The 23,784-nt window shown below is 39.1% G+C and overlaps 2 protein-coding genes across 4 annotated transcripts in view; one reads left to right on the top strand and one right to left on the bottom strand.

Annotated features, from left to right (window-relative positions):
- Positions 1-925, top strand: part of BEX4 (brain expressed X-linked 4) — a 1,709-nt gene extending 784 nt beyond the window's left edge. The window contains exon 2 of the mRNA XM_008065206.2: positions 328-925. Within this exon, the coding sequence (XP_008063397.1) occupies positions 333-695 (363 nt within the window). The 5' untranslated portion in view covers positions 328-332 and the 3' untranslated portion in view covers positions 696-925. The remainder of the gene's footprint in view (positions 1-327) is intronic.
- A 19,102-nt stretch (positions 926-20,027) lies between these two features.
- On the bottom strand, positions 20,028-22,201 carry TCEAL8 (transcription elongation factor A like 8). 3 transcript variants are annotated; one of them, XM_008065190.1, is made up of 3 exons: positions 22,089-22,201; positions 21,607-21,678; positions 20,028-21,021 (listed from the first exon to the last, which is right to left on the bottom strand). In XM_008065190.1, exon 3 carries the CDS (start codon positions 20,978-20,980, stop codon positions 20,630-20,632), a length of 351 nt encoding a protein of 116 aa, XP_008063381.1. In that variant the 5' UTR covers positions 20,981-21,021; positions 21,607-21,678; positions 22,089-22,201; the 3' UTR covers positions 20,028-20,629. The 3 variants fall into 3 exon arrangements, with proteins under 3 accessions (XP_008063381.1, XP_008063387.1, XP_021571541.1); XM_008065196.1 differs by having other exon boundaries at positions 22,077-22,176; XM_021715866.1 differs by lacking the exon at positions 21,607-21,678.
- Between the last annotated feature and the right edge of the window lie 1,583 nt (positions 22,202-23,784).

Below are 23,784 nucleotides of genomic sequence, written 5' to 3'. Positions count from 1 at the left end.
CCGCCCCCGCTACCCTATTTCCCCACGCCCCCTCCTCCCCACCTTCTTAGCCTCCCCACCCCCACCCCGAGATCCCTGTCCTCCATTTTGGTACTCGCAGAGGCCTGGAGATGGATCTGCAGCGAAAATGGTGTGCTTTGCGGGAGGAGGGGCTCGGGCTGGGGGCCCTGAGAGGTTACCTGGGGCCTCTCAGATGGGAAAAATGACATTTTTAAAACTACTTTGAAATCCAGAGCTCTGAATTTTTAAAGGTGCGCAGTAGGGTTTCTGTCCTCGGTGCTGATTCGTCTACCAAAAATTCAGTCCCTTCTCTTTCTTGCCTCCTAGGAGTAATGGAGTCCAAAGAGGAACAAGTGGTCAAAGATCTAAATGCGGAAAATGCCCAAGAAGAAAACGAAGGAGGGGAGCAGGCACCCTTGCAGAATGAAGAGGAATCCCACCATCTGGGAAGGGGTGAAGGGCAGAAACCTGGAGGAAATATCAGAAGGGGGCGGGTTAGGCGACTTGTCCCAAATTTTCGTTGGGCCATACCTAACAGGCATATTGATCACAATGAAGCTGGAAATGACGTAGAAAGGTTTGTAGGGCAGATGATGCAAATCAAGAGAAAGACTAGGGAGCAGCAGATGAAGCACTATATGCCTTTCCAAACTCCCGAACCTGACAATCATTATGATTTTTGCCTCATACCTTGAATCTTAAAGTTTTCCCTGAGGTTAATTATGTGGCCATTGCTTTACAAGCTTGTATTTTTGTGACTTACTTTTTCTGAAAATCTTTTGATGTTTCTACTTACAGTTTTTAATTGAATATTGGTTTGTCTCAATCTATAAGTTTCTATCAGCATGGCAATTTCACCCATTTAAGGAAAGGATATTTTTTTCATAACGTGAAATTAATAAAGCAGTTTAAAAAGCAGTCTCTATATTCTACCATCTTCCTTTTCCATCCTAGTCCTTATTTATTGTTAATATTACCTTTCCTCTCCCTGCTGCCTGGACTCAAGTTCTCAGTTATCTTTGACATTTTTTTCTTGTCCCCAACGATTCTGCAATTCAATGTCTGCTATCATTTAAAAAATGTGTATCCTAAGGGTTTTTCAAAGACTGTGGATCTGTCATCTGTATAAAAACACTTTGTGGGGAATGGGGTTTCAGAATGTAGGACCTCTGTCCTCTGTCCTTCACATCCACGAGTGGGGCTCCAAAATCTCCATTTTAACAATCTCCCTAAATAATGTTGATGTATGCCAAAACCTGAGTGCCACTGGTGTATGTGTATGTATCTATATGCATATGTATGTGTATATCATGTGTCATATTAAGTGTAAACAATAAAGAAAAAATAACAGGATGAATATTTATCTGAATTCAGTGGGCAAACTATTAAAAAGGAGAAGCACAGGACCTTAAAGTAAACTATTGTAAGACTGATAGAGGCAGTGGGAAACAGGAGAGTATTCACTGTGCAGAATAAACAAAGCATGCCTGAGGGACCCATGGTTCATTGCCCCTGCCAGCAGATTCACATCCAGGATCTCATTTTATCCTTGCCACAACCTGTTAGGTCTGTACTTTTAATCCTGCCTTTACATGTGAGGGCATTGGGGCTACTTACAGGTGCTAAGTACCAAGGCTAACTCCTGCTGAATATCTGGGGAGGAGGCAGGGTGAGAAGATCTGGCCTGGACCATGTTCTATAGGATCTTGTCACCTGAAGATGCAGAATATTTGACTTTTGTAGTTTGATGACAATATGAGGAAGGTCAAAGAGAGACAACAATGAGATTGTCTTTCTATATCTCCAATATAGACATTTAATTTCTAGTATACTGGGATATTTAAAAAAAAACAAAGACCATCCTGCTCAGTGTTCTTCAAAGTAAGGATTGCCACTGGTTATGGCTCTTTAAATCAGTTTTGTGGCTTACAGCAAGCAGTTTTAAAAAATAGAACAAACAGGCCGGGCTCGGTGTCTCAGCCTGTAACCCCTCGCCTTGGGAGGCTAAGGTGAGTGAATTGCCTGAGCCCACAGGTTCGAGACCCGCCTGGGCAACTTGGGAAGACCTCATCTCTACAATAAATCAAAAATGAGCCGAGGGTGGTAGCATGCACCTGTAGTTCCAGCTACTTGGAAGGCTGAGGCGGAAGGATCGCTGGAGCCCAGCAGGTCGAGGCCGCGGTGGCCGGGAGCGGCCACTGCACTCCAGTCTGGGCGGCAGAGTGAGACTCCAACTCAAAAAAAAAAAAAAAAATAGAACAAACATCACCCATAAGTACTGTTCAGAATTGTTTTGAGAAACTAATGTTCTATATGTAGGAAATTTTGTCACCTTAAGATGTATTTCCAACTATAGATCATAGTAAAAGAAAAATTGAAAGTCACTTCTTTGTTTCAAACTTGCTTTCATCGATGAAAAAAATGGTAAGAAAATGATTTTCCTAACATCTGCTTATTATAAGAGTGTTTTGCAAATTTTAGCCAAAAGTGTAGCAGAAAAACATTCAGGAAAGCTTCACCAGAGAGTCCTTCACCACAACTGCTCCTGCTAATTACTGTCATTTAGCAAGGGCGATTTTGCCAGAGTTTTGATGGGAAATCATTAAGCATCCACCTTACAGTCCTGATTTAGCTCCTCTTGACTTTTTTTGTTTCCTAATCTTAAAAAATATGTTAAAAGCACCCATTTTTAAAATTCCTTATGTAAAAAATACTGCATTCACATGGTTAAATTCCCAGGACCCTCGGTTCTTTAGGGATGGCTGGTGTTATCACGAAAAAGTATCTTGAACTTGATGGAGATTATGTTGAGAAATAAAGCTTATATTTTTATTTTTATATTTTAACTCCGTTTTTCGTGAACCTTTTTAGATCTTTTTATATGTATATAAAATGTCTAGTTTAGACGAATCTGTTAAGACAGAAAGTAGATTAGTGGTAGCTAGTGAATAAAGGGAGCAGGAATGAGGAATGACTACTAACAGGTATGGAATTTTTAGGGTAATGAAAATGTTCCAGAGTTAGATAGTGGTGATGGTCGTACATCCTTGTGAATATACCAAAAATCACCCAATTATATACTTTCAAAGGTATGTATTGTATGTGAGTTACATCTCCAGAAAGTGTTGATAAAAACAACATGTTATAAAGAATAACATCAATAGCCAGACAGGACAATTTACTATAAATAAAACAGTTTAGTTATCTCCCAGCAATACAAAATATAAGTAGCATGAAAAGTATAGATATATTTAGATGTAAGATGTCTTTTAGTATATGATGTTTAGACATCAGATCAAAAAAGAAAAACTATGCCATTCAACAAATTTATTTTTCCTTTACATTATGCCGACACAAACCAGCAATTATTGTGGCTCCCAGAACTAGGCTTCTTAGCCCAAGGGGGAAGTATTTTGTCTACAATATCTCTCCCTGCTAAGAGGTGTTGCTGAATGAATTCCCACCTACATATGACAGGGCATGGGTACCAAATTACAAAAGTTTGTAATAACCAGTTTCCTCATTTAAGAATTAGTAATATAAGCTAGCATCCCAGGTCTGCCATTTATTAGCTGTGTGATCTTGGAAATTTTTTCTGAGTCTCCATTTTCTCATATGTCAATCGGGACCAATGATATTTAGCAGTGGTTTCAGAGTCTTTGGGGAAGACTGCTTACTTGTGATGTTACGGCAAGGTCCTTTCTCAAGGAGTATAATTTTTAAACTGACTCAGGTCTTGAAATTAAGAAAGAACCTGGCCTATCTAGGGGCTCATATTAGGAATCCTCCATAATTGGGGGTTTTGGTAACTCAAATCAAGCAGGAAATTAGTGGGTTACCTATCCATTTCTCTCCTGGCAATTCATATGTGACAAAGCAGGCAAACTGCTATAAAATCACTTCCAAAATGTCAGAGGCCAAGCAAACTGAAATTTTAGTTTTCACTCAGATAACAGTTCGACGCAGGTGGAAGTGGTTGGGATCTGTCCCATGCAATCATTCAGAAAGCACGGTGGCAGGAAGCGCCATCATCTTCAGAACGTGAGGGGGAAAAAACTGTCTTGGGCGTTTACATCCAGCTGGAAGATAGAGAAAGAGAGAAGGCTCATGGGAGATAATGCTGGAGTTTTCATTTGGCTTAGGTTTGAAATTGGTAAATATAATTTCTCACATTCCAATGGCAGAAATCAGTCACCTGACTGCGATGCAGTCTGGGAAAAGCAGCTCATAAGTGTGAACCCCGGAAAAAAACAAAATAGAATTTGGTTAACAAGCATACTATCTCTGCCATATTATAGCAGGATCAGTTAGCTACTGACAAAATTTTCTTCAACTCAAACTATTCTTTCTACCGTGACATTCCCAATGCATATTAAGATAACGAGGACTTCCTTGTCTTTGGTGACGAAATTCAACTTCTTATTTTATCCTACCTGAGATCCTGGCATCACTACTGAAATCAAGGGTACATGTCAAGTTCTAGAATCACTCTCAGTGTCCTTTGCCTAACAAGAATTTTAAAAATATGCTTGCCTCCTCATTGCTCAATTTTTTGTTAGATATAACATCTTCTGGCCTTCTTTTTGAGCATGGTTAGGAAGTAGATACACTCATAATACATAATAAATACACTCCAACATTATCTTTTCCATGATTCTTTAGATTTTTGCCTTTACAGAATACTAAGAAATCTCTAATATGCCAACCTTGTTTAGTGTGACCCATCAGGAGGCCACATTTCAGTCAATCAGCTGAGCAATCAAACAGAATCCAGCCACATGGAATAATGCATTGAATTTAGAATCTCTGCTGTGTGCACTAATATTGATGAACTAATCTGGGTTTATTAACTTGACAAATTATTATTAGGCATCTATGATGTCCCCAGTGATGTCGTAGGTATTGGGGATTATAGCACTAAACAAAACAAACAAAAAAAACCTCGAGTCTTCTTGGAACTTGAATTCTTATTGAAGAAACAAGAGAAGGTTCATGAGGAAACATCTGAAGGAGGTAAGGAAGTGATACAGGTAAATATATGAGAAAGAGTTTTCCAGCCAGAGGGAATAATAAATGTAGTGACTCTGAGTTGAAAGCATGCCTGACAAAGTAACTAAAATTATGTTCCTTTCTACCTTTATCTAATATTCTCAGAACCTATTCTCACACACACATTCTCAAGATTGTTTCCAGAGTAGCAATTACACTAAATAAGCAGGATTTGTAGGGTACAATAATATAACAACATTTTTTCATTTCTGTTGTCTATACAAACCTGCTCTTTGGAACTAGTTTCACTCCTGTCCCTTGGGTGAAATCTAGGGTATGTCCCAAAACTTTTATGTTTGCTCTTATAAAGGTAAAAATTCTGTCAATTTTAGTAATAAAAGTTTCCATTCAATGAGGGCAGGAAGAAAGTGGGAAGAAATTAAAGTCTTATATAACTGATACTGTTATGGCCATTCAGCACTGGCACTTTCCAGGCTGAGAAGGCATTTAAAGTTGATTTCTTCTCTTATGTGATATTTTTAAGGGTGCTAAAAGAAGTCTTCCATTGTTGACGAGCTCTCATCTTCTGTTTTCTGGAAATGAGAGATATAAAACCCTGGATTAGTCACTTTTGACTCCTTCTTTAGCCTTTAAGCTTCCAGCAATATATCTTCATTAACGTTTCCTTGCTTCTCTAGAAGATCATCATGATCTAAATCTATGACATCTTCCAACTCTCTCCCATATGGCTCATGTCTTGTCTATGAGAACCACTCACACATCCTTGCCCAATATGACTTCCAATTCAAAGATTCTAAGCTCTCCCTAAACTTTATTCTGATGACAAAGTAGCTGGCCAGCCAGTCTCCTGCCTTCTAGATTTTTCAGGGATGAGTGGTTCAAATACCTACTATGTTACCAAGTTCCAAGAATTCTGGATGGCCCCATTGAAGCTTTTTGCTCTAGGCTTTAGGTGACAAGAAAAGTCTCTACTTCTTCCTCATGTGGGAGCACTCATGGAATACCAACAGATCTCATTAGAAATATTTTTCCAGCCGGGCTCGGTGGCTCAGCCTGTAATCCCGCGCCTTTGGGAGGCTGAAGTGAGTGGATTGCCTGAACCCGCAGGTTCGAGACCCGCCTGGGCAGGCGAGACCTCATCTCTACAATAAAATAAAAAAATTAGCTGGGCCGGGTAGCGCGCGCCTGTAATTCCGGCTACTTGGAAGGCTGAGGCAGAAGGATCGCCGGAGCCCAGTAGTACGAGGCTGCGGTGGCCAGGAGTGGCCACTGCACTCCAGTCCGGGCAACAGAGTGAGACTCCAACTCAAAAAAAAAAAGGAAATATTCTTCCAGTCTTCAGCAATCTTTATAATCTTCTCAAATTTCTTTTGTAAGCTGTAAGTGGATTGTTATGTAAGGATAACAAAATCAATATTCATTGAAGTCCTTTGTAAGACCTGCGTTCACCTGCCATCAAGGTTTGATCCCCACTTTGGACGTTGTCTTGGAATCTTAACCAAAAATGATACTGAAATAGGTAAGGTATTATTTCTTATTATAACATTATAAATATTAAAGAGCTTGCGATTCATCTGGTGGGTGAACTGTCTACTTGATTTTCTCATTTCAACCCTCCCACTCTCCTACACCCTAGCATACTGGAATTTGATTCTAGTTATAGATTTAGAGTATGTCCACTATGCTAAATAAGTATGTCTGCAGGGCAGTGGAGTGGGGGAATGAGGACAATTGGTCCCCTTTGCAAGGTACCTTCAGGCATGTTGTTATGAAACTTCAAAGTAGAAACACCCTCACTCACATAGGGGAAGAAGGGCTAATTGGGTCAGTAAGGAAGACCCAGTGAGAGTTGAAACTAGGGGTATTCTGAGTCAGAATAGAACAAAGAGTTCTATTGTCCCCCTTCCCTATCTTGGCTTCCTCTTTCTCATACAGCTCATTCCAGATCACACAGCTTCTGAGTCCATGCCAGTTAGAAACTCCCTTTTCCATTTCTGACATTGATGCTTGGCACATGAGACCTCCCCTCTCTTGTGGCCCTTAAAAAAAGGCTGGCTTGTACCTTTCCCCGTGTGTGTGTGTGTGTGTGTGTGTGTGTGTGTGTGTGTGTGTGTGTGTGTGTGCTTAGAGGGCGGCTATCTCCTCAGGAAATTAGGTGCTAGGGTAACAGGCAGGTGCCCACTGTCATTCTGCACTAGTGGCTTCTATAATGTTAAATTGGTGTGTCTCCAGAAATTTCAGAGGCTTGAGAAAAGTTATTTATTGATTGGCTCACAAAATTTCTTCCTGCACAAAGATTGTATTGGCACTTCTGCTGCTTACTCTGTTTGCATGTAGTCAGAGGCAACCTTGACATCATTTTAATGGAGTTATTAACAGAAGATATCCTCAAATGGGTATGAAGGTGGTGATCTGTTTGTGATCATGTGCTGTTTTCTGAGCAGATCCATGGCCCATAAGCTATACTTAACTTTGAATTTAAGTCCAGCATAGTTTTTATTTTTTAACTTGGTAATATATTCAGTCATAACACAGAATTAAAAGGCTATTTGTTTTCCTTGTCTTCATCCCTCCCTTTTTATTCTTCAACAATTCAGTCCTAATACCATCAGATGTAGAAAGGCAAGGTAGGTGTCTAATTTTCAGAAGAGAGAAGGGAACTGTGTCTGCCTCAGTAGGGTGAGGATGGCATTCATGCAGGGAAAGTGACTCATTGTACAAAGTCAGAGTCTAATAATTGTGAAACTGTGGACAACCAAGTGAGGAATACTGGAGTTCTATCTGGTTGAAGATGATGTCCATGTGTAGGCAGTGTATAGAAGACTGGAGCAGGATTTCGGAGTCTGAGCATGTTATGAAGCATGTCCATGCAGAGGGCTGCTAACAATGTGGGGAAAGAACCTGGAAGGTGGCAGTAGGGAAGGGAGTGAGTCTGGGGCACTTATGTCTCTGTCAAAGAACGTTGACAAGATGGGTTGGGGACTGGGAACTGTAATCTACAGTTGAAAGGATGGCAAATGGGGTTTCCAAACAAGGAAGGGAGGTTGTGGCAAATGAGAAATTGTTTACATATAGGGAAAATGATTAAGTAAGAGCTATATGCATATTAGGGGTAGTGGGATGGAAGGTTCTCACTCTCATAGAAAGGAGTTACAAATATGGAAAGGGAGAAAACTAGATTGAACCTTGTGATATTGTTGTATTGGAGTTAGGTATCAATGTGAAGTCATGGCTTTCAATATATAGAGATATAGAAACATAGATATAAGTGTGTGAATGAACATATGTATGAGTACTCATATCCTCTGTATGTGTGTATATACAAACATTTCCTGATTCTTTCCACTGAGAGGACCTGAAAGCCACAACATCCCAATGGCAATAAGCACACCTAGTGCTCATATCTTGCCTTCTAAATGCCATTATTCAATAAAAGGAACAAGGAATCCTTGAAGAAATGTCTAATTACATGGATAAGACAGGAAAAGAATACAATGAGCTTAGAACACCTTGCTGTGACCGAAAGCAAAGTGCTAAAGAAATGTCAAGGGCATACCCAAAGGAAAAGGAAACAAACGTAAAGAAGATCCTACAAACCAAATAGGGGACAATGTGAACATCAAAAATAAATAATGATGGAACCTAGTATAGCCCATTGAATCAAAAAGGAAAACATGAGTCAGTACTTAAATAAATAAACCCATAATTACACAATAAACATTTACATCATTTCAAAGACCTTATCATAAAATAATAATTACAAAGGAAAAAAGAATATTGAAATAACTGGAAGTCACTGCCTTAAACAAGTGGTCAGAGAAGGCAATATAAGTAATGGGACAAATCAAAATTATGGGCCACCAGATAGGATAGGAAGAGAATACTAGAGCATCACTTCTGTGATAGTACTGCCAAAGATGCATATCCTGAAAGGGTGAAGTCAAAACAGAGCGACTTAGCTAAAGAAAAGCCATTTTAACATTGCTTAAGCTTTTGTCATACTTTGCTAGCTGTCTGTTCCATTCCCTACTTTCTAATCATTAGTAAAGAACAGAACCAGCTTCCTGGAGGTAGTTATGGATAATTGTTTTGCATCTCCCAAGTATGATTTGTACTGATTATTTTCTATTCTGGGCCTTTGTTTACCAGTTATACAGGATCAAGCTGACCTAATTGTAATCAGCCTTTTGTGACTGCTCCCCAGCCCACCAGAGGCTGAAGGCCCTGAAGTCACAGGACTGGTTGCCCTGGCAACGCCAACTGGTTGCCCTGACAACGCCAAGGACACAAGACCTGTGTTATCAATACTCAGGAATGCAGCTGCTGGAGATTTTTTTTTAACCCTGTTTCTTTGTTAAAACTTCAAAAGCCCTCCTTCCTCAATCCCCTTGTCTTACTGCCTCTTAATGTCTGTCCCACTCTCCCTTGAGCGAAATAAACTCTTTTGCTTTACCTTTACAATTCTTTGCTTTATTCCCACGGCACTGGCCACCCTGCCTCAGTTTACCCTAACATAACCTGAATCCATTCAAGAGAAAATATCAGGTAAACCCAAATTGAGGGACATTGCAAAAAATAACAAGTATAAGGTCATAAAAGCCAAGTAAAACCTAAGGACATATTCTGTACTGAAGTATAGCAAAAAGACAGCAATTAAATGCAACAGGTAATTCTGAACTGGATCCTTTTTCTATAAAGAACATTTTAAATAACTAGTGAAAATTTGTTGGGATCTGAGAATAGGTGGGAGTAATATATCAATGTTAATTTTCTGATTTTGATCATTGTGTTGTGGTTACATAGGAAAATGTCTGTATTATGGAGCAATATACACTAAAGGCGTTTGGGGTTATCTTTGGTTTGTATTGCTGTGTAACATATTTCTCTGCTTAGGATCTTATAAGACTGAAATCAAGATATTGGCTGTCCTGGAGATTCTGGAAGAACAAAAGAAGAATTGTCTGGAGGATCAGGAGAAGAATTCCCTTCCAAGATTATTTTGGTTTCTGGCAAAACTCAATTCCTTCCAGTTGTAAGACCAATGACCCCATTTCTTTGCTGTATTTTGACAGGGATATGTTCTCAGTTCCTAGAGGTTTCTCTCTCATTTTTGTGAAGCGTTCAAGCTTTCTCATGCTTCAACTCTCTCTTACTTCTATTTCTGTCATCAGCCATATAAAACTTTCTTTGTTAGAAGGGCTTATGTGATTAGAACAACCCAGATAATCTCCCTTTTGCTCTATAATGTAACATAGTGATAGAAGTAATCGTAGGAGGTGAAAGTCATAGGGGTTATCTTAAAATTCTGCCTCCATTGGGTGAGGTGACTCATGCCTATAATCCCAGCACTTTGGGAGGTGGACGCCAGAGGATTGCCTGAGCTCAGGGTTTTGAGACCAGCCTGAGCAATTTGGGGAAAACTTGTCTCTACAATTAAAAAAAAAATTAGCCAGGTGTGGTGGTGCACACCCATAGTACTAGTTACTTCGAAGGCTGAAGTGGAAAATTGCCTGAACCCACTAGGTCAAAGCTGTGGTAGCTGTCAGTGTGACACTGCACTACAGACTGGGTGACAGAGTGAGACTTTGACCAAAAAAAAAAAGAAAGGAAGGAAAGAAGGAAAGAAGGAAAGAAGGAAGGAGGGAGGGAGGGAGGGAGGAAGAAAGGGAGGGAAGGATGGAGAGAGGAAAAAAGATAAATTCTGCCTCCCATAGGGAGGATGGGACACCAAACTAGCAACTTACTCTCAAATAATTCAAGGAAAAAATTCTTTGTACTGTCCTCACATTTTTTTCTATAAGTTTTCAAATTTTCTTTAAAATAGAAAAAAAGTAAACATTAAAATGTATATAGTGAAGTACTGGTTCCAGGTAACATGGAGTTAACCCATCCCAACATTCTCTAGCACTAAACATGGCTATGAAAACCAGATAGAATATGTGGTGCAGCTATTTAAAGTCTCTGAAAAGTAAACATTAAATAGTAGGTGTATTGGGGAAGAACACCAGAATTGGAAGCATCACCGAGCTGATAGACTTAAATAACACCCAGAATTTTATAATATAATCTTTTAAATGTTCAATATAAACAAAAATTACTCATTATATGAAAACCATAACATTTTTTAAAAGCATGGGAAAAGGCAAGTCAATGACACAGATGCTGTAAATATCTGACAGACTTTAAATAAGTTACTGTAAAAATGCTCAAAAGAGACATCACTTTTGAAAAAAGTTAAAATTGAAGTTATCAACAAATAGAAGATATATAAAAGAACCAATGGAAATTTTAGAACTAGAAAAATGTAAAAGCTAAAATATTCACTTGATGAACTTATTGAAAGGATGGAGATGACAGAGGAGAGACAGTTAACTTGAAGACAGATCAATAGATGCTGTCCAATGTGAATACCCTAGATGAAACAGATAACCTGAAAAGCTTCATAACTATTAAAGCAATTGAGTTCATAGTTAAAAACCATCTAAAAACAAAACTCTAGTTTCAGATAATTTTACCAACAAAGTCTATAAAACACCTAAAGAAGAAACAGCAACAATTATACACACTGTCTTCCAGAAGATAGAATATATAGTAGCAGAATACTGATCCTCCAAAGATCTACACCTAATCTCTAGGAACTGTGAATATGTAGCACTACATTGTAAAAGAGACTTTGTGCTGATTTGATTAGGTGTTTGGACCTTGAGTTGAAGAGATATTCCTGAATTATTCAGGTGGGTTAAATCTAATCCTTAAAAGTAGAGAACATTTCCCAGATAGGTCAGAGGAAAAGGAGAAATTCAAAATCTGAGAAGGACTTGAACAGCCATTGCTAGCTTTAAAGATAGAGGAAGAGGGTCAAAAGTCAAGAAATGTGGGCTGGCCTCTGGAAGCTGGGAATGGCTCTTAGCTGACAAACAGCAAGAAAACAGGGATCTAAGTTCTACAACCACAAATATCTGAATTTTACCAACAATTTGAAGGAGCAAGGAAGAAATGTTCCCCTAGAGCCTCCAGAAGGAAATACAACTCTGCCAACATCTTGGTTTCTTCTTGGTGAGACTTATGTCGGACTTCTGACCTAGATAATTGTAAGATAATATATTTGGATTGTTTAAGATGCTAAGTTTGTAGTAATTTTTTTACAACAGTTATAGAGAACTAATAAAGAAGAGAAAATACTTCCCAACTGATTTTACAACATCGATAGTACTCTGATACCAACCTAGAAAAATATAGTACAAATTTAAAAAACTAAGGCAAATCGTCCTTATATTACCAGATGGCATCTCTGAATAAGTAAAAAGAATAATTTACCACAACAAAATGGGATTTATCCCAGGAATGAAAGGTTGATTCAATATTTGAAAATCAATTGATGCAATCTACCATGTTAAGAGTCTAAAGAAGAAAAACCACATAAGCATAGTCATTGATGAAGAGAAGTCTTTTAACAAAATATAACTTCTATTTATGATAAAAACTCTCAGCAAGCTATGATTAGAAGTCAACTTCCTTCACTAACGGAGGGCTTCTGCAAAAAACTCTCAAGCTAACACAATGTTTAATGTGAGAAACTAAATATTTTCCTCCAAGAGTAGGGACAAGGCAAAGGTATCCACTCAGTATTCTTATTCAACATCATAATGGAAATCTTATCTAGTGCAGCAAAGCAAGGAAAAGAAGCAAAAAGCATACAGATTGGAAATTGAAAGTATAATTTTTCTTATTTGCAGATGACATGATTGTCTATGTAGAAAAGCCCAAGAAATATAGATTGGAGAAGAAAAAATAAAACCAAAACAACTGAATGTGCATATTTTAAAAAATTAACTTCAATACATGCTTTACAATTTACATATATTGAAACACAAATGTATTAAGTATAAGTGAAAAACAAAATGTAAATGTAAAACATAAAAACCTTATAACTTTTAGAAGAAAACATAGGAGAAAATCTGTGTGATCTTGGTTTTGATAATGAGTTTTCAGGTATGACACCAAAAGCATAATCCATGAAAGAAAAACAAATGATAAATTGGACTTTTAAAAAATTAAAAACTTTTGTTCTGTAAATGACATTGTCAAGAGAGTGAGAAGACAAGCCACACTGGGAAAAATATATTTGCAGATTACATATCTTACAAAAGACTTGTATCCTGGCTATATAAAGAATTCTTAAAACTCATCCAAAATAAATCAATTAAAAATTATCAAAATATCCCTACAGTCACTTAACCCAAGAAAATATATGAATGATAAATAAACATAAATGAAAATATGGTCAATATCATTAGTCATTAGGGAAACACATATTAAAATCACAATTAGTTATTACTACACACCTATTAAAATGGATCAAATTTAAAAACAAAAGAAAGAAAACTTCTACCATTGCAAATGCTGATGAAGATGTGAAACAAAATAAACTCTCATTCATCACTGGGGGAAATGGAAAACTCCCACCAGCAGCATGTGACAATTCTATTTACTGACACCCAAACAAGTGCAGAATCTTATCAGTCTTTTTAATCCTTTTTTATTTGATAGGCAAAAGAAGGGGTTTTTTTTGTTTGATTTTAACTTATATTTCTTTGTATTTCATTGTTAGAGTTTCTATATGTTTATTGGCCTTTTATGTTTCAGTTATTGTGAATTTCCTATTCATATCTCTTGCCATTTTACTACTTGGTTGTAAGAGCTACCCAAGTATTAAGGTTTTCAATCCAAATCTGCATTGCATGTTGCAAGTATTGCATTGTTTATGTGTATTTTAACAAGCATTATGATATTTTGTTTTAAAGCACTTGTAATAGTCTATATGGAATTTTCTGATTCTAATAACAGCACATGGTTGTAGCAAAAAAGAAAACTTGAACATGCTAATAGTAAAAACGGAAAAACACTGGGGTGTGGTAACACATTTTCTAATATGCTAAAGGTAATAGCCATTGATTTGGTACTGACAATGCAGCAAGACATAGTTGTTAAGAACTGTGACTTTAAATTTAGGCAACTTGGGTTTTATTTATTTATTTATCTATTTACTTATTTACTGGGTTCTCTCTCTGGCCAGGGTGGAGTGCTGTGGCATGATCATAACTCACTGCAACTTCAAACTCCTAAGCTCAAAGATCCTCATGCCTTAACCTCCTGAGTAGCTAGGACTACAGACGCGAGACACCAAGTCTGGTTACTTTTATTTTTATTTTTTAAAGACGGGATCCAGCTGTGTTGCCTAGGCTGGCCTCAAGTGATCTTCCTACCCCGAACTCCCAAAGCACTAGAATTATAGGCATGAGCCACTGCGCCCATGCTGGGCTCAATTCTTTCCTTGCACAATTCACTTAACTTCTTTGTCCCTCAGCTGCCCTTATCTGTAAAAAGTAATTCTAATATATCTTCAAAAGGTTGTTGCTAAAATTCATTTACTTCTTTCGTTTACTCAAAAAACTTATCAAGTGACAACCAATTACCAGGCATTATTTTAGAGCAGTAGTTCTCTAAATGTAAGGATACATACACACATACTTATATGTGAGATGATTTCAACTTAAGGAAACAGGAAGATAAACTACAATCCTTATTCAACATTACATCTAGTTGGCATGTCTTTTAATCTCTTTTAATCTATAACAGTTCTCTAGCTTTCTTTCTTTCATGATGTTGACATTTTGGTGAAAAAATGTAACAATGAAAATTCTCATACAATGTTGGTATAAAATCACTTTGGAAAACCATTTGACAATTTCACATCAAACTAAACACCCACCTTTTCTTTTCTTTTTTTACAAATTATCATTATCATTATTATTTAGATTCAAGGGATACATGTACAAGTTTGTCATATAGATATATTGGGTACTGGTGAGGTTTGAAACAGCCACCTTTTCTATTACCCAGATATTCCATTCCTGGGTATTTTCCAAGAGAAGTGAAAATATGCATGCACAAAAAGACATACCAAAACGTTCATAGCAACTATATTTATAATAGTCAAAAACTGATACAACTCACATGTTCAACAACATCTGAACGGATAAATACATTGTTGCATATTCATACTGTGAATACTACACAGCAATAATTTTAAAAAAGAGTAAGTAACTAATGCACATAAATTAAGAATGAATCTTTAAAACATTATATTGAATGAAACATGCTACACATAGAAGAGTATATACCGTATGATTCTATTTACCTGAAGTTACACAACAGATAATGGGAATATAAATTGATAGAATTAGCCTAAGTGGTTACTGGAGAAGTGACTGAGAAGAAGGACAAAAAACTTTCTGGAGTGATGGAAAGGCTCTATTTTACACACATTTAATCATATGAATTGCACACTTAAGATCTATGCATTTCCCTGTATGTAAATTTTACCTATTTTTTTTAAAGAATATGAATTGGAATATAAGGATTACGAAGACAAAAACTTTGCTTTGTATTTTGCTGTATTTCAGGACCTAGCCAAGGGCCAGGACAGTTAGCAGAAGCTCAATAAATGTTGAAAAACAAGGAGACACTGGAAATCATCTACATCAATGGTGTCAAATGCATAATAAAAATTTTCAATCACAATCCTAGATAGTATAGGTATGTCCTGTATTTGAAATTCAATATTATTAACCCACTCTCTGGGTTACTAAGAGTCCTGCTGAGAGTCCTATTTCAACAGATATTTTTGACTTTAAAACCTATGCTTTCCTTACTTTTTCATACTGCCTCCACTTTACATGGTGAACCTCCAGGTTTAAGAGATAGATTGGCTAAAGGTGATAAGTATGTGTCCATACAGGGTCATGCTCATATAGTCAAATAATAATATTTCTCTTGGTCTGTGTGATCAATTTGAACAGGCTGTTGAATATAGAATCTCAGGAGAAAAGTCTAGGATGGATAAATGGATTTTGGTTAGCACTGTCTTACACACAGTATATATCCAGTAAATATTTGTTTAAATGAGTATATAAATGAAATGTAAACTTGCAAGTCTCCAGCAAATATGAGGGGGGCAAAAAACAGGAATTATCTTTTTGGAGGGTGGACTCCTTGTGGTACAGGCTTCCGCTGCTAGGTAAGTGTTATAGGAGCCCATTGGCGTCAGTGTACCAGTTAGCCTTGTGAGAGGCTGCATTTGACTTCAGTGAATTTTTTTTTTCAGATTCTTTCAACACGTTTGTCCATTTGATGATGGTTGATTTTTGAGCACACCTGCCTACATCATGCTGAGTGTTCAGCAGTTTTTGGCCAAAAATGACATGACTCCCATGGCTCACTCACCTGATATTGCCCTAAGAAACTTTTTGGTTGTTATTCCTCAGACGAAAAAAGTTCTCAAAGGGAAACATTTTGCTGATGTGGAAAAGGCAAAACAAAAAATGGCAGAAGCACTAAAAGGCATCAAAATGGAAAAGTTTCAAAACTGTTTTGAGCAGTGGAAAAAGCATCTTGACAGGTGAATTGCATACAATGAAGAGTACTTTGAAGGTGACTGAAGTTTAAACATGCAAGAATAAATAACAGTTTTTAATAAATACATTTTGGGTCCCCCCTCATAAACTGGGGCATATCCTTCCAGTATTTTTTATAACTGTATTTTTTTAGCAGAGTTGAGAATCAGTTTTACATTGTTCTCTGAAAGTCATATTTATGACTACTGTATATTTTTGCAAAGTTAACACAACTTTATTGGAGAATATTTAGAAAGGCGCTATGAAATGCCACCATGTGACCAAAGACAGAACTACAGCGTAAATTTAGTTGACGAGAGAGTGTCAAGGAGGTACAGAGAGAGGGGAAGCTTCTCAGCCAGGACCCACATAGATCTGATATTTATCCCAGGTTCCTCTCAGAAGTAAGATGGAACAGGAAGCAAATGATGAATCAGAAAAGCCAACAGCCCCTACAACAGCTAAAGAGAAAGAAGAAATTAAATTACACTGTTTTCACCTCTTTAACTACCACATGCTCATTTAAAAAATTAAAACTGAAATACAAGCCGGGCTCGGTGGCTCAGCCTGTAATCCCACGCCTTTGGGAGGCTGAGGTGAGTGGATTCCTGAGCCCGCGGGTTCGAGACCCGCCTGGGCAGCGAGACCTCATCTCTACAATAAATCAAAAAATCAGCCGGGTGTGGTAGCGCATGCCTGTAATTCCGGTTACTTGGAAGGCTGAGGCGGAAGGATCGCAGGGGCCCAGCAGGCGAGGCTGCGGTGGCCGGGAGTGGCCACTGCACTCCAGTCTGAGTGACCGAGTGAGACTCCAACTCAAAAAACAAAACCAAACCAAACCAAAAAAAAACAACTGAAATACAGAAAAGGATAAAGATGAAGCATAAATTCCCCGAGTAATGTCACCTAGAAATATTCACTTCAAATATTTAGACATTTATCCTTAAATGTGTGTGTGTGTGTGTGTGTGTGTGTTTGTGTGTGTGTGTGTGTGTCTTGTAGTTGGCTTTTTCATGAAATAGTATATCAGAAAACACTTTTTGTGTCATATTTTGTAACTCATGACAGCAAGGTTTTCCTCATGATTTCAGATTTCCTGGTGGGTAACTAAATATAATTAAAAATGTGGAGAAAAATGAAAAAAAGAAAAATGTGGAGGGGAATATTTTTTTCTCATCCTGCAATACAGAAACAGCACCAGAGTGTATAAATAATGTAAATGTATATGGAATTCAATTATTACTTTTACAATTCCAAATGAATGACTTATTCTATTTAGTTCTGACCTGCAGTCATCCTCCTCCAGGTATGTCTGTCCAGGACAGCTTGGCCATCAGCCTAGGAGAGCCTTGTGCCTGCTTCAGACTGGAGCAGAGAAACCAAAGTCAGACCTAGCCTAGAAAGGAGTGTGAACCGGATAAGCTCTTCCACATTCTGTCTGAGCACCACTCCTCTGAGTGCAAAGAGGATAGATTTATTCTGTCTTGTAAAACTGGTTCCAGCATGCCTTGAACCTTATCCCCCTCCAGCTGTAATTTCAGCCTTACTAGTATCCATTAGGTTGCCATCACCTTAAAGAATGGTCTGGAGACACGGAGATCCCTCCAAATTATAGCATATAGTGAAAATAAACAAACAAAAAGGCACAGGGCTGACTCACTGTTTTGTGAGTTCATCACAGAAAGAGGGCTTGGAATTTATTTCTGATACATTTTACTCATATTGGAAAGAGATAGTGCATGACTAAACATGGTATTCAGTCAAGAAAAAATGCTTCTTAAATGTCATTCTCTCCCTTGGCTTTTTATCTCTTCTTTCTTTAACAGGACTCTATTTTTTATTTATTTATTGTAGAGATGAGGTCTCCCCAAGTTGCCCAGGTGGGTCTCAAACCCGCAGGCTCAAGCAATCCACTCACCTCAGCCTCCCAAAGCATGGGATTACAGGCTGAGCCACTGAGCCCGGCTAATAGGACTCTTAAATTTAATGTATATATTTCTCATGTTTTTCCTTTAAAAATTCATACTATGCCTTCTACATCTTGAATTTCAGTAAGCATTCACCAGTGTTTCCTTCCAATTATTTTATGATTAATGTTTATAATAATGGAAAGCATACCCATGTACTAGTAGGTCACATGCCTCAGTGTGTATCATTACCTGGAGGAGTTTGTGAACTATGTTACTTTTATAGCCCACCTCCAGAATGTGGGTCAGTAGACTACGTTGAGTCCAGAAATCAGCATCTTCAAGATGCTCCCCAGTTGATTCTGATGCAAATGATTATGCAAGATACTTTGATAAAACATTTGAAGTTTTAACCATTCTCTGCCCTATTTCTTTTCTGAATTGCTTGTCTTAACTCGATAAATAAAAAGACATGTAGATTATTCAGTCAGTAACATAATTTGGACAAATCTATTGGATTCTTAGTAATAATGAAAAATCAATTAAGTATTAAAACTTGTGCCAATTAACCAGCTACAAGTAAGTGAGGATACCAGAAGGAAAAGATAGTCTTTGTTCTAGAAGGGAAATATAATCCCTACCATTTATATAGCAGCATTCTACTTCATATACACTTATAAACTTCCTACTGCCTTTGTAAGTTTTTCAAAATCACATTTCAACAGGGGAAGAGATGAAGAGAAGGAGGCTGCTCCTTATATCTGTTCCTTGCATCACTTTGTGCAATTTCTGCACATTCCCGGAGAAATTTTCTGAATCATTAAGGCAGACTGCCAGGTGCCTTCAGGGAGAGATCAAACCACAAGAGGACAAAACTTCATTCCTTAGAGTAGCAACTCTGACTATGGCATGACGTCTTTCACAAAAACGTGTGCCCCAGTCCAAATCCCAAATGGACTCATCACATCTGAATACAGTGGAGAGGAAAGGCCATGTGATTAAGAGCAGAAGGGGCTGTTTTGCTAAGGATTCTGCAAGACACTGTGGCCGAAGCAACCCAAGTAGTCTCGCCTATGTTGTGTCGCTGTAAAGCAGAGGCTTTAGAGGACAAAGTGGGAGACTCACTGGGGACTAGAAATTCAGTAGGGTTTGGGGACTCAAGGACAGCAGTGCACCCGCAGCAGTGGGGGCCAGCAGAGCAAAGGACCCAGAAGAGACAGTCATGCCCAACAGGCATGGCGGGACCCAGGGGGAGAAGATGGGAGTAGGGCTCAACATCAAAGGATTGGCATGGAAGCCTCAGCCTCTGCCTACTGAACTTGTTCCTGAGTACAAGTTGAGTCATGCCAGGCCCTTTCTCAAATAATTGTGGTTCTATAGTGGATTGGGATTCTATATGCACAGGTGGGAACAAGATCCCACTGAGCATGCCCTCATTTCTTCCCCACAGCAGCCCTGGTAGGTAAATATTTTCCCATGAAGAGACCAACTCTTAAACGTGTGAATCTGTAATTGCCAGTTTACTCCTCTGGCTAAAAGACCCAGAGGTAATTTGAGGTTTACATTTCTTTTTTTCTACTTGTTATTAAGTGTTTATTAAGCAGCCCTGTGAGGCAAATATTTTCCCCAGAAAAGACTGACTCTTAAACGTTTATATCTGTAACAATCGCCAGTTTTATTCCTCTGGCTAAACGATCCAGAGGCAATTTGAGGTTTACATTTCCTTTTTATAGTTCTTTCATCAAGAGTTTAGGTGCCCCCATTGTCCTTATAAGCCAGTTGCAAATTATTTGATTGACTCTTACTTATAAAAAAAATCCTAAATTCTTTTTGTGAGACACGTATTCATTAAAAAATACACATAAGCAAAAACAAAAACAAAAATCAAGATCAAATAAACTTCACACTACACAGAAACAAGCATGGTTAAATTTTTGATATATGATATATGTATGTATACACACGCACACACAATTTGGAATTTTATCTTACATATGTGAGCTGATACTAGATATGCTGCGTTGTAACAATATGAAATGAACATATTTCCATGCAAATGTGTGAAACTTCCTAATTCAAAAATAGACCTTGAAAATGGGACAAAATTCAAAATCCAATGAGATGCTGGTAACAAGGAAACTATCTAAAACAAAATTCCACCAGATGATTAAAAGTAAAATAAAGGTCAAAGATACATCAGAAAACGTTAACAGACAGAAAGCCGGGGCCAGATTTTAATATCAGGCAAAAATGAATTCAAGGCCTAAAGCACACAGGATAAGGACGGCTGCGTGAATGTCTTTGCTTCCAATGCATCATCACAAACTTGTTTCTTACTCTTCTTATCTCTTCCCTAAGCCTTTCCAACTCATCTACTCCTCTTATCATTTCTTCAGGGTCCAAATGCCTAATGGGAGTGGTGTCCTCTTTAAATCCCTGGTCAGGCTGAGTTGGCCCTCCTCTGACTTCTGCTTCCTGGTTTACACCTTCTTGGGAAGGTTGAAGAATTCCTTCTGCTTCCTGTGGTACATCTTCCGAAGGGTGGTCTTCCTCGACCTTTGGCACATTCTGTGGTTTTCCTTCATTTTCTTCACAAGACTTTTGCATGTTGAGTATTTTGTATTATTTTCTTTTTGAATAAATTAGTCCTAGAAAACAAGGAAACAAAACGACTAGGTGCCAGACAATCAGACCAGCAGCCAGAGTATGGGTTCCCATAGCAACTGGCCTTTTCAGACTCAGGTCCCTAATTGTCTAAAGTTTCCTAGCTAGATAAGACTAGATTCTCAGGCTCAGAACTCCCCTGACTCCACCTCCCATCCCTCCCCCTCTGGCTCCAGCTCCATCTTCTCTCCTCCCGTTCCTGCCCACCATTTTCCCAGCAGGCCCTGCAACAAGCCTCCCCTAACACTGAAATGGGAGCAGGCAGAAGCAATTAACCCTTCTCTCGCCTCATTTCTCTGATACTCCCGCCCTTTCGCACTTTCCAAAGCCATCCCAACCTTCAGTCTCTCACCTGAGAGGGCTGGTACAGTCTCTGGCCTCCCCACCCCCTTCTATGTCTCTTCAGCCTCCCCCGTCCCCCGCCCCATTTCCGCTGCAGGCTCGGTACAGGCCTCCGGCGCTTGATCCGGATGGGAAGAGACTGTGGCGACCCCGGGGTGTGCTTTGGTGTCATTCACACTTCCACCCCCACCCAAAGGGATCTGAAGCTATTGCACATTTTCACTGACCTGCAGGGATCCAAAGGATTTCCTCCCTTTTCCTTCACCTTGATTTGTGTCGCGCCCAAAAAACCAAGAGTCCTGCAAACAGACAGGAATGCTTGGTGAGCAGGCTATCACCGGGATCACGGGTCCTTTTCACGATTCTAGGCCTTGTTGGTCTGAAGTTTCCCAAGTCCACATCCTCTCCCTCCCTTTAAAGCAACCCCGCCCTCCCCCGTGCCTGTTTCCCTGCAAGCAGGGAGCGGGAGAGGCAAGTTTCTTTCACATTGTTTCTATGTCTCTCTCAAGACCCTCAATTAGCTACCGTCCTCCCTCTCCCACCTCCCTACACGCCAGCCCCCACCATTACCAGCCCAAGATTTCCTGCACAATATGGGAGTTTGGCGGAACAGTAGGTTAGGGAAAGCAATGCCGGCCCCGCTTACTTTCAGCTGTCGGCGGCCCCTCGACTTCAGAGTCTGCAAGTTAGCACCCACCTTTATACTGACCCGAAAGGATCCCGGACACTTTTCTCCTCCAGCAATAGGGAGCTGCTACAGGGGAACAGGCCCTGGACTGTAAGGACTTCTGCACACGTCGACTCTTGGTCACGTGAGGGTCGCGTCATCAATGAGCTCGAGTCCCCAGTTACCCCTCCCATTAACACTGCAGCCCGCCCCCTGCGTTCTCTCCACTTGATACCGTCAGTCTTTTTTCATATTTATCAGTCAGAGGCAATAAAATTGGTATCTTTACCCTAAAGTATCTATTCGCCTTTCTCAGATTACTAGGAAAATCAGCTTTTCAGGGAAAATCGACCATTTCTCCTTCTTTGGGGAATAATTCTTTTCTCTTGCCCCCAAATGCCCACCTCTACTCCCCCAAGACCCCACAGTCCACTATTTCCTCTGGAATCCTGTCCAGCATTAAAATGGGCAAAGGTGGCAAATGGTGGGGAGAGCTGGAAAAGAAGCTAGGGATGAGAGTGTGGGATTTTGCTCCCCGTAAATAGCTTTCTGTTTGTGTTCCATGTTTTAAACAATCATCACACTTTTAAAAATTATATTTTAAAAGGACTGCCTCATAAGCAATATTTAACACTATGTGGAGGGCAAATTAATTTAGTTATATCAATTTTTAAGGCTTTGGAAAAACTTTTCTAGTGGCAAATAAAATGACAGTATCCACAACATATTGATGTGTTAGAATTTTTTTATCTTACTGAAACAGCACTTTAAAAAAATTTTGACTTCCAAATTAATCTGTGGAAAGAGGCTCAGTTTTCTTTTGTTAGCAATTTTGTATAAGTAATCCACTATTTCTTTTCTGGCTGTACTCAAGTTATCAAGTGTTAGATATCTTTTTCATTGATGACTGCTGGTGGCTTCCACTCAAGTTTCACACAGAGGCTTCAGACAGACCTCTTCCCCTCGTGTCCTCTGTAGGAGCCAGTACCTTATTAATCAGATAAGCCCATAGAAAAACCAGCTTCCAACTGAACTTCTTTTGGAACTCAAAAATATATATTTGTTCAAAAATAAGCCGGGTTCGGTGGCTCAGCCTGTAATCCTGCGCCTTTGGGAGGCTGAGGTGAGTGGATTGCCTGAGCCCGCGGGTTCGGGACCCGCCTGGGCAGCGAGACCTCATCTCTACAATAAATCAAAAAATCAGTTGGGCGTGGTAATGCATGCCTGTAATTCCGGCTACTTGGAAGACTGAGGCGGAAGGATCGCCGGAGCCCAGCAGGTCGAGGCTGCGGTGGCCGGGAGCGGCCACTGCACTCCAGTCTGGGCGACAGAGTGGGACTCCAACTCAAAAAATATATATATATATTTTGTTGTTGGAAAAGAAATATGTTTGTTGGGACTTAATTCCCATATATTCATGAAACACTCAGAAAGTAGAGAGTTCCCTGTATCTCACCATTGTTCGTAAGGCTTATTAGCAGGTGGAATTTTCACTCATTCATGGAATCTTGAAATAGTCTGGTATCCTCCACTGTGTCCTGTTAAAAAAGAACTATCAACATGCATAATTGTTATGATCAGAAAACAGAGAGAACACTATTGCTGTAAAAAATAATATTAAATAAGAAACTGATATCCCTGCAACTCAGAATCCACTGGTACTTGGAGGTGTGGTGGTGCCTGGCGTGGCGATTTGGCTAATGAGCCAGCTGGAGAGTCAGGGGGCGGCCGAGGGAGT

The sequence above is a fragment of the Carlito syrichta genome, unplaced genomic scaffold (assembly GCF_000164805.1).
Source record: "Carlito syrichta isolate Samal-C Ts95f unplaced genomic scaffold, Tarsius_syrichta-2.0.1 Scaffold103325, whole genome shotgun sequence".
NCBI classification, from domain to species: Eukaryota; Metazoa; Chordata; class Mammalia; order Primates; family Tarsiidae; genus Carlito; species Carlito syrichta.
Note: the sequence above shows the minus strand (reverse complement) of the source record. Positions and strands in the feature narration are given on the sequence as shown.

Bases quoted from the DNA above. Each gene is read 5' to 3' on its own strand.
- TCEAL8 (XM_008065190.1), bottom strand. From the start codon at position 20,980: ATGCAAAAGTCTTGTGAAGAAAATGAAGGAAAACCACAGAATGTGCCA.